At 39.5% G+C, this 11657-nt stretch overlaps 1 protein-coding gene across 1 annotated transcript; it reads right to left on the bottom strand.

Annotated features, from left to right (window-relative positions):
* Positions 1-6564: 6564 nt before the first annotated feature.
* Positions 6565-11573, bottom strand: mmachc (metabolism of cobalamin associated C). The gene is made up of 5 exons (XM_031753823.2): positions 11445-11573; positions 10914-11111; positions 7870-8022; positions 7599-7775; positions 6565-7300 (listed from the first exon to the last, which is right to left on the bottom strand). Exons 1-5 carry the CDS (start codon positions 11532-11534, stop codon positions 7118-7120), a joined length of 801 nt encoding a protein of 266 aa, XP_031609683.1. The 5' UTR covers positions 11535-11573; the 3' UTR covers positions 6565-7117.
* Between the last annotated feature and the right edge of the window lie 84 nt (positions 11574-11657).

Below are 11657 nucleotides of genomic sequence, written 5' to 3' on the forward strand. Positions count from 1 at the left end.
AAAATCCACTAGACAACCCACCCAACAAGAGGCTTAAAAAATCAAGTTCCTAAATGATCAAGTAAGCATCTTGTACAAACTCTAGCATAAGCTGACTCTGTATCCATAACTCTAAAACTGATTTGCTGTAACTTTCACATCAAAGCTATCTGTAATTTAAATGCTCAAACTGGTAACTACTTTGTAAGGCCTGCCAGCTAAATGTAGGAGTAGTGCAGAGTGGTTTCTCTGTGTTGTGTCAGATTCAAGCACTCTCAGAAGTGCTCTCCAGCTGCGTTCAGCACAGGCACTCTATTTATAAAAAGTGCGTTGAGGCGTGGGAGGAGAGCATTATGCTGTGTCAATATTTCAGATGGTATAAACCTCGACGATGTGTTACTCAAGTAAGTGAGTAGAGTGGAGATGCCTGTGTGTCTGGCTACACACAAGGACATACACGCACACAGTGGCCTGGCCTATAATCGTCCCTATTTAAATTGCTAATTTCCTCTCTCCCGCAGGTGCCTAACTGTGTTTGAAACTAAATTGCTCGTCATAGCAGGTCAATCTGAGCCTAATGAATTCAGCTGTTCTCCCATTACACTTATTGACGCTGAATGGCGAACGACAGGTGCGCTGAGTACTCAAGGGCTTGAAAGCAAAGCCTGCAGCCTCTTCTTGCCTTCTCAGTGGGTGCAGATGAAGTTCCACATCAGCCTGTGAATATTTAAGCATTTGGCTTGAACTAGATTTGACCAGCGAACATCTCCATTACAGGGGATATTTTACTTAGAGGTGATCATTGGCTCACTGACACCACACCACTAATCAGACTAAGTCACCAATCCCCAGAAGCTCCACATCAGCCCTGTTCTGACTTTAAGGACAAACACCGAACAGGAGCTGCACTTACTTCATTTATGGGGATTTATGACGTATTTTGCTTTGTGCATGTGCATGAAAATCAATTTAATTATGCTGGATTACAGCCATACAGTGCAGAAGCAATGTTGCTTCAGGATGGAGCTCATTTACATAAAAATAAATCACAATGCACAGGCACATACGCGTACTCCTAATTCCCATATATCATGTCGAATGCAAAACACCAGATTTAGCAAAGTGGATGTTAAATATAAATATAAACATATGATTGTACCACCTAATGCTTTAGGACAATATTTCTGTGGTTTATCAATTTTTACTTCTAGGTTAAAACACTTGTGCACAATCAAACTCCTAGACTAGACACAGGCTGTTCTTTTTGTTTACAGGTGACTGGCATAATACATTTTAGGTCAAGTATTGTTGCAAAAAGTCTATTACGTACACTTTAGAACTAGAAAAATGGCGGACATCACAGAAAGATGATCAAACTATTTTCTCTACAGTTCTACCTCCTTCAAAAAATCCTTCACTCATGTAGAAGGAGAGAACAGAAGAAGAGGAAAAGTGAAAGGCAAAGCTGAGGTGAATGATGTAAATGTTGCTCCTTGTGTTTCAGAGAAACGCATTAAGAGGCCTCACTCATAAGTGGCAGATTTAGAGTTCATCAGCAGCTGTGATGTAATGCTCAATGCATGGCTATAAATTAGCTGATACACACATATGTGTATGAGAGCATTAGTAGAGAGCAGCAGACGAAGCATATAAAGCATGGAGCTCACTGCAATCAAACAATAGTGAAGGAAGAAGAAAGGAGTGAGAACACTCCCCACCACCAATCGAAAAAGTACTGGTGGTTGCCAGCGCCACTCCTCAGACTCCTAGTAGACGTGCGTATGGAAAAAATCCTACTTCTTCCTTCAGAAAACTTGACCTCTGATCTTGACCTTGAGGGTGAGGTCACCAGGATTTGAACTCATCTGAGAGTTCCAGTAGATGCACCTATAGTATGAATGTCAAAATCCTACATTGTCTCGTTCCTGAATTATTGCATTCACAAATTTGGGTGTCCACCCTGCCCGCCCACCCGCCCAGTGGGATGACAATAGCATCCCATCAGATATTTACGGTTCAGGGGTAAAAATGGGTGCAGTATAACTTTCCTCACCAGAAAAGAGGGATCAACCACTGCTGTTGTTCATGGACGTGAAGCATTATTTGGATTTTCATACACCTTTCTCCTGGTTTGGTGCCATTTTCCACCAATCATGTCATGTTCAAAGTCACTTTAATTACATTACTTCCCCGTTCTGATGATTGGTTTGAGTTTCAGCAGGTCATCTCCATAAAAGGAAAATAGGAAATAATGGCTTTGACTTCATCTTCGCTGGCTTGATATGAAGAGTTTAAAAAAGCCCCGACTCTGACCTTAAAGCAGAACTATAAGAGAAGGAGAATAACTAATAGCTCGCTCCTCCTTCTGTAAATGTCGAATCCATAACCAATAAGATGCTCTCATTTCTATCTCTCATTTAAAAACACATTTATGGTTTTTGCTGCAGACTCGGTCTGGTATGAGCAGCAGTTCATGCTGACAGCTCACGATAGCTGTTTTTGGGCTGAAGCATAACAGACATTACTGAGTCTTTCTATTTTATCTCTGCTCCTGTGCCACTAAATTTTATCTCCAGTTTTTTTTCCATAACTGTTGCTAGTAACCAAAGCGGGTTCATCCAAGATTTATAAAGGCCTCTTTTACTCCCAGAACTGAAGCACTGCTGTGTGTACTCCACAACAGCATAAACGTTACACCTCAGTAGACACAGGAGAGTATTTTATGTTGTAAATGACAACCACCCTCCGTTTTGTTTTTTGCTTCTTTTTTGTGAGGCTGCATCCCTCTTTTATGGTTCAAAGGCTGAAATATATCACCGTCTCAAGGAAATGAAGTTAATCTAAAAATGTGGATTATGTAAGGGGAGTCTTAGCTTGAGCTAATCCTCTGCTGTCTGACTGCCACCCTGTTGCGTGATGGCTCGGTTATTGTGGAGATGATGCGGTGTCAGGTGAACGTTGCTATGTTGTTGTCCAAAAGAAACAGGAATATTGCCGTTGTAACATCTTTAGCCTCACATTCAATAAATCTTAGTTGTTGTTTTTTTTTAAGTTTGCATATACTTTGATTTACATAAAATAAATAATGGCAATACTTAAGTATATATGTAAGCAACCCGATGGCATTTAGCACAAATGAAGAATTTGCACACACTGTTTGCACACAGACAGATCAGCCAAATTCTCCCTTTCTGACAAACTAAATGTACACATTGACATGTTCACTGCACTTTTACAATGAGCAGGTTTACTAATGATGCAATGCATCTGATTTATTGATGTTTTAAATAGTACTTGTGTTTATTTTTTTGTTGTTGTGTAAAGAGGGTGGATTTCTAGTCTTATCGCAGGTGGTGTCTGATAAGACAATTGGGCAGTTCTCCACTTACCCACCTCCACTCGCTTTCTCTCTCAGTATTCCCTTCTTCCCCTGCTGACCACTCCCTGTCCACATCCATTGGACTGCACAGGCACAGCTAATAACCGATTGGCTGCAGGGGGAATTCTGATGCAAAAGACTAGTTAATTATGCTAAGCCAAGAAAGTGATAAGGGGGCGGTTTTAAAAATTTAAAACCTCCTAAAACACACAGATACACACCGAGGCAGTGTGGTTTAAAGAGAGGCAGACCCTTTGAGGAATAAAGCGAGACTATTTCGTCAGAATAAGCAAATATGGGATGTGCAGGAAACAGAGAAGAGTTATAATTAGGATACTCCCCTTTTCTCATCAACTTCAACCTCGGTTATTTAAAAGTTCAGTGTTAAATTCTCCCTTTTCTATCTCAGTTTCAGAATAGCATCATAAACATTAAATTCAAAATTCCACTAAATTCTCTGGATGCCGGTCCTTTCCTCCCCCCACTCGGCTTTCAGTTCCTCCTCTGTTGCTGGTACTCTGCTGGCCTTTCCCCTCTCCTCTTGTTAGCTTATGTCTGTGGGCGGATAACACTGCTTCACTGATCCACAACTCATGAAACACCACTCATTTTTTCCTCTTCTTTTTCATCTCTGCCCAAAACTATCTGAGATTCAGATAATTTGTGCAGCAAACACATTAAATTACAGCCCAGAGTTGTTTTTCCATCTTTGGATTTTAGAGGAGCAGCATCCAGTATACTTTTAGCATCATTCCTCCTCACAGATATATTCATAAGTTATTTTATTTTTGAACTATTTAGAAAACTATGACAGATGTGAGAATTTGGGTGCTTCATGCTCTTGTTGATGGCTTTTGTGCGTGTTGTTGTGAATCATAAAAAGTTTTTTTTTTAACCATTTTACTGTTTCCAACAATCAAATCTGTTAAACTCAGTGAAAGTCCAAAAACTGCCTATGTAGTTCTGCAAAAACACTGGAAGCATGAGAACCTGCTGGTGCAGTTCTGCCTGCAGTTCTGCCTGCCAACACGATCTGCAATGTGCTTTCCTGCAGAAAACTGAACAGACGCGAAGGGAGAGCTTGATCATCAGGAGTATCTCCCTACATCCCGCTCGCTTGTCTTTTTCCTTCATTTCAGACATGCTCTGCTCCAGATATTAGTGTTTTGCCAGCTGCAGAGAGGTGAGGCATACTACTCACCTCTAAGGAGTCAGAAACCCGAGAGTTGGCTTCTCCCATTTTTTTTCCACAAAGACATTTATCCCTGCACCTCATCAGAATGAGTATCGGGGTTCAGAACTAACCAAAGATGGAAGGAAAGAAGACAACAAAAAGCTAGAAAAGCATCATTCTGCTAATGATTTCTGTGCTTGCTTCAGTTCTTGGTGTGTAGATTTGTGCCAAATATATCACCCGTGCTAAACATCTGCATCTGCAAATGTAGCATGCAGAATGTGTCTCATTTCAGCACAGCCAAACTTAAATTCAGTGAAGCAAAGTTATGTAACTTAACAGTAACTTATCTTCTAGATCAAATTCAGAATTCAGAAAATGAAATGTTAGAAGCTCACAGTATGTTGGGCCGAGGAATGAAGACCCCTCCTGAAAAAATGACACAGAGAAAGCGAGAAAAGGGGAGAGTGAGGCGGGATGGGACGGAGTAACAGTGGTGGGGGAAAGAGGAGAGATGGAGTATCTGTGGGAGTATAATTAACTCCATGGTCTGGCTCTCTGCAGGCCTGCGGCATACTGCTCTGAAATGCTGATTCAGTACACAGATAGACAGAATAGTACGGGAGGGAGAAAGGGGTGAGGAGAGAGAGGCAATACGAGCAAAGGAGAGTAAAGGAGTCAGGGATGGGGTGTTGGATTGAGCATTAAAGAGGAAATTAAGCAATTGATGGCTCAGTGGAGTAAAAAGTCACCAAAATTGAAAGTAAAACAGAGCAGAGAGTACAGCCGTTTAACTAAGAGTCAAATAGTATAGTCTGAGATTCAGTGAGCTGTGTGCAAATGTATACTTCATAATCTGAGGCAGGTTATCTGCAGTCAGTACTTGACTTTATGAAGTGCTGAACATTTGCAGATGCTTCAGAAACAGCAGCGCAAACCCTCAGCCTCACGACAACAGCGACACCTAGAGCTGCAAGTGCAAATGTGACCTGGGCTGAACCCGTACTGATGCAGTTAACCCCTCAGTGCACATTAGATCCTGTTGTACTCTTCCTCTTAAAAATAAACAGACAGGAGCAGAAAAACCTGACAAACTGAGAATTCTCGGGATAACAGTAGCATGCTGGGTGCTGACTCAACATCACTGAGGTTAGTCACAGTTAAAGGTAGTCAGTCTGTCACCAGGCAGGCGGGCAGAGGCTGCTCACATCTATAATGCATCAGCTGAGTGTCAGGTAAACTAGAGACAAGGGCAAAACAATGGAGGGAATGAATACTGGAGACAGATGACTGGATGGATTTTTTTTTCTTTGTTTGTTTTAACAAAATAATAATTTCGGACTTTGTGCTGCAATATTCATCGTTGATTTTCTGCAGGTAGGTTCATTCAGTTTGAACTATAAACTTCAAATAATTCAAAGAATGACTGATTGTTCTGGTTATTAAAGAAACACGCTCCAACAAGTACATTGCTCTGGAAAAAACTACAGATGTGATCAATATTTTTCTCAAAGCCCTGCACAAAGACTGCATGCATGGATGGCATATATACATGTTTACATCCTTCTTGGATCCAGAAGGAATATATTGTCATATATCATCAATACGTTGTCTTCTGCTTATGCAATTCAGAGTTCAGGGTCGTGTGAGGCTGGTGACTATCCCAGCTGACATCACCAGTTTGTCACACGGCTAAAACAGAGACAGACAACCATTCATGCTCACATTCACACCTAGGGCCAGTTTAGAGTTCCATTACACTAACCCCATGCATCTCTTTGGACTGTGAGAGGAGGCTTTAGTATCCACAGAGAATCCACGCAAGCATGAAAAGAACATAGAGAAAGACATAACACAAGAACTAGCATTGTTAAAGAATCCTTCAGATATTTCTCAGTTTGTTGGGTTAAGTCTGATCTCTGGACAAAAAAAAGTAATATTCAAGCAACTCATTCTGCTCACAAACAAACTAAACTAATGTTGCTATTTAGTCTCAACTTTCATTTTTTCACTGTTAAATCAAATAAAAACATTTTACAGAAAAACAATAGTGTTTTTTTTAATCAAGGCACTTGCATGCAGATTAAACATGCTGATGACACATGGCTTAACTCAATTTTGAACTCGAGTCATTCAAAATGTGAAGCAAAACCTTCCTGTTGCTACTTGGACACTCACATTCTCTATTTTCCGATAGGATACAACAAAAACTAAAGTGCATTACTTTGCAAAAGCACATCAGACTCAGACTGTAAATTCTGCTTTCCTGAACAGAATACTACTCAGCAAAAATCCACTCAATAATATCAGCTATTACCTAATAATACAAGAGAAAGAGGAACCTGATATGTTACTGATATTTTCAGTAGTGTTAAACTTTCAAGAAAAAAACAAAACAAAGAATCAAACACATATTCAACCCTGAAAAAGAAGCTTCCACCAAAAAGTCGAGCTTAAATTAAAATCCCAGCTTTGGTCTCAATAAGAAGCTGTTTGATTAAAGGGTCTTCAACCAAGACTTAATTTAAATTCTGGAAATACAGCAGAGGTGTGCATTCAGAAAGGACAGGCGGTGCTTCCACAATTCACCCATGTCCAATTTCTTGACTCTGTGTGTCCGAGGTGGGCTCAGGTTGATTATTGTCACTTGGCAGATAGCCCCAAGCCCTGAGCAGAGCCAAACGCTTAGCAGGGGGGGTGGAGAAATAGTCCCTCTGTTTCTGAGAGTAGGTCTGGATTGGACTGATAATGTCACGGTAGCTCCAATCCTGATGAGACAGAATGGTGGGAAAATTCAGTTATACACTAATCTGGCATACTGGAACTTCCCAAAGATTGGAAAACTAAAATGTAGCATTAAAAACTAAACAGCGATACGAAATTAATTTGTATCGTCATGAAATAGGAAACAGGACAACAACATGGGTCCTCTGCCACCTCAGCCCTACAGCGCAGACAGACTAAATCTTCTCAGAGAACAAAACCTCCATCACAGAGCACAAAACAGTTGGTGGTGTCTATCTACAGTTTGTGTGTGCTGCAGGTTTTATGACTATAAGATGTTACCTGCCAGCGAAAGTTAAAAGCCTCTAGCAGCTTTATCCTGCCCTCTCTGGATGGCACACAGTCAGGAGGAACAGGCTGCACCAGCTCAGAGCCCACTGTGACATCTCCAAACACCAACAGAGCTCGGATGGCAAACCAGCCCCCAAACCGCGGATGCACACACACTCCAAACATTTTCTGAAAGCAAAAGGATCAAAGGATCACAGCACACAAGAAAGGTAAAGACTGCCTTTTAAAAATGTACCAAAGGAGCAAACAAGAATGTGATTACTTTTTCAGCCCAGGGCTGCTCCGTCACATCAGCCTTTTGGTAGTAAAAAGCTGCTCCTGATACGTGAGCTGCAGTCTGGGCCAAGAACTTGGGCTTCCTGCTGGGCAGTAGTTCATAGTCGTACCTCACATCCACCTTCTCTCCTGGAAAACACTGCAGGGCAGGATAAGGTAAGAAATATGTTTAAACGTGAGAAAAAGTTCATGAATATGATTACAGTTGCAATCTAAACAGAGTTAGGCAGCATGATGATGCTGTGAGACTGTCAGAGGCTTTCCCATAAAGTTTCATATGCTATAGGCTTCCAGTAACCTTTACACTGTGCTTAAACTGTATGCACACACAAACTGTAAGCTCACTCACGCAATGTAAGGTTTATGCCACAAGTGCCCTAAATTAGCAGCACCGGTTATTACCAAAAAATTTTTTATATTTCCATAACAGTTGATATACCAGTATGCACAAGCGCCTTAATCAAAATGATATTTTCAATGCTAAAATATAACTATTCTTGTTATACATTTTTGAATAAGATGCTAAATTATGGTTATTTTAAATTAAATGAAAAATTACATTTTGGTCACTGAATGTTGCGTGTCAACATAATGTTATGATTCATTTCTGACTTTGAGTTTGTTATTTGTCTAATAAACAACAATGCAAGTTTTAATTTAAACAGGTTTTTGAGAGATTTCTAAAATATTTTGTTTTCTTATTTTTATGACTGGTGGTCTAAAAAAAAATCAGCATTGTTCAGTCAATACAAACAATGTGCATTTTGAACAGTTTTGACACAAATGGAACCTCTTCCATAATGACGTCATTATTTTAAAATTCAAAATATCTCTCAGACAAACTGTAATGATAAATGACAAGTCATTCATTGCCATTTGTAATCTGTGTGTTTGTTTGTGTGTGTGTGTGTGTGTGCGCAAAAGAAAAAAAAGTCACACCAGATTTTAGTAAACATCGTGCATAGACAGATCATAGTATGGAAGTTTTTTTTCATCCATAAGCCAACAGAGGTATGTGAAAATTTTGGGTTATTGTTTCAAAATTATTTTAAATAATTAGTTATTTTTCCTAAGTTTGAGTTACTCTCTCAGAGGTGCGAGTTCGTAAGGAGACATTTCAAGATACAGATTGCAGTGGCAGAAACAAGCTTCCACCATAACCTATTAAATTTCAGTGAATCTGATAAAAAACAGGGTGACACAAGGCACATCCTTAGTGGATGACAGCTCTTTAGATTTATAGGTATTACCCTGACTGCACAGCCTTATTCAATAATCCAGTGGGCTCATCAAACACGTGATTACTCATGTCAAGTACAGCCAGTCTAAGCTAAGTGACTTCAATGACTGCCTGGAAACTAACTGTGACTGAACATATAGAAGAATTTAATGAGAAACAACAAAAATGAAGGAGTGACTTAAACGTTTAGTATGTGAGTATTTCATTTTTTCATTTAATCCAACGTGAAGTTAATTAGAAATATTGGAAATAATATAACTGCATAGAGAGCCTCATTTTCAGAAGCCAGCAGTTCTGCAAATGCTCTTTGATAATTAAAAAAAAAGCTGATTATATAAGCCAAGCTAAAAAATGTCAAAAAAGAAGGAATACATGTGGCTAAATAAGTGTCTATAATTAAAATACTGTCTCAAAATAGCAGCGCTATACCAGACTGGCCTTCAGCAGAAGCCTGCACTCCAAGGCAGGATTTCATCTTAGCCAGGTAACTTTAGGGTTAACCCCAGATTAAAATCAAAATCAATAGGTATAAAATCACCTCCTACTGACCAATCGGATCTCAGGAAAATAGCATTACCATTCTTGGAAGATACCTGAGACTTCTGTGTATGGGGAGCAGGAGTGTCTAAAGTTTTTCAATAGCATTTAAAGCCTTTGTATTTCCCCAGTGGAAATACCCATGTGGGTACACTGTAAGTTGAACTCACTTTGTAATACAGGCCTCAGGATGCTGGAAAAAGTCAGTCATAGTGAAAATGAATATGAACAAAAGAATGCAGGCATTTGAGAAGAATTATAATTAGGTCATTAACAGTGAATGCACTGCAGATTGAAATTAAATGAAGTAACCCACTGAAACTGATTTTTGCAATCACTACAAGCGTTATTGCCTAGTATTTTTAACCATTTTTAGTGTATTCACTTTAGTTTTAGTTTAATTTTTGATCAGTTTCAGTGCTACTTTTAGGTTTTCCTTTATTCAGAAATGAGTGGCATTTTTCAGGGGGAAGGAGAAAGATTTAAAAACAGTATGATTTTGGAACACAACTACGCAAACATAGACGTCCTGGTTTCAATACACAGGTGCATCTAGGCTCTACAATACCTCGAAAGTTCAGCATACCCAGGGTATCTTTCTGTTGTCTGGACCCACTCAACCTAACAGTGGTGATCAGACTGAGCGGTCGCACGAAGCCGCTTATCAACTCAAAAATTAACTCAGGGTTTATCAATCCAGCTACGAGCATGTTCACATGAAAGGAGTGGTACTGGCAGCATCTGACAAATCACAGACATAGATAAGTGTGCTGGCAGCTGCAGACAAATCAGTGGTATGATTGTGGACGCTACTGAAAAGCTTCAGACCCGCCAACAGCCTAAGGGATCTTCCAGAAGTGCTATTTTCCAGTCAACTGATTGATCAGTAGGTGGTAATTTTACCCCTGTTGATCTCTAATTTGAAACATAATCAGCTTCAAAGGAGTTAGGCCTATGGTTTATATTACCATTTACCCTGGTAAGAGTTAACCCTAAAATTACCTGGATAAGCCAAGATCCTGCATTGTAGTATAGACCTCAGTGGCTTCTCATGTTGGCTTCTCATTAATAAAAAAAAAATGACTAAAACTATAAATATTTCCTGTATATTTGTATATATTATTATTATTATTATTATTATTATTATCATTATTATTATGATGATTATTATTATTATTACATTTTCAAAATTTAGTTTTACTTTTTAATCAGTTTAACTAAAATAACCCTGGTCACCACTCCTCCATCCTCACCTGAGAGACAGCAGAGGTGATGCATTGTCTAACACATTGGTCTATGGGGTCATTAAGCCCCTGGTAGCACCTCTGCTCCAGGAAAGGCAGAAAGGCCTCTTCAAACATGGCGGGAGTGCTGAGCACCACCACAGCCAGGGTGTCATCTGGATACGACAGGTGCAGGGTGGGAGGTAGCACAGAGTTGTACCAGCCAATCTGTAAACAGAGGGACATGTTAGGGAGTAAGAACCAAACATGTGCAGGCTACTCCATCACAAATCATCTGATTTGGCTGAAAATATTAATTCCGAGGAAGAGATAAAAGAACAGAAAAAAATGATCCACGCACATACCCTCAAAGGCAAGAACCAGTATTACGTCAGTAAACATGCAGTATTCAACCATCTATCATTATTTTTACTTGTTGTAGCATGTTTAACAATTAATATTTAAACGTAAATATTTAATCGGTACACATATAAGAAATAGTTCTACGATCAGAATGATTTTTTCATACTTTTCAATATAAAACTATACAATTCATTATACCTTTAACGGGTAAACTTCAAATCCCAGATTTGTTAACCTCTCGTTTAACAGTCCTCTTACACTTTCCACGCTTACATCGGAAGCCGCCATTGTTGCGTGTCAACATTGAGCTTTGCATTGTGGGACATGGTGTTCTTTGGCCAATCAACGTCCTCGATGAAAAATCTTAGCTTCGGGGTATATTTGAACAGTTTTTTGTTTCTTTGTTTGTTT

Source organism: Oreochromis aureus, linkage group 23 (assembly GCF_013358895.1).
Source record: "Oreochromis aureus strain Israel breed Guangdong linkage group 23, ZZ_aureus, whole genome shotgun sequence".
Lineage (NCBI taxonomy): Eukaryota > Metazoa > Chordata > Actinopteri > Cichliformes > Cichlidae > Oreochromis > Oreochromis aureus.

Coding starts and splice junctions, on each gene's coding strand:
- mmachc (XM_031753823.2), bottom strand. CDS start 11,534: ATGGCGGCTTCCGATGTAAGCGTGGAAAGTGTAAGAGGACTGTTAAAC. Junction 11,112..11,444: donor TTGAAGTTTACCCGTTAAAG/GTATAATGAATT, acceptor CTCTGTTTACAG/ATTGGCTGGTACAACTCTGT. Junction 7,301..7,598: donor CTTTTAACTTTCGCTGGCAG/GTAACATCTTAT, acceptor CTGTCTCATCAG/GATTGGAGCTACCGTGACAT.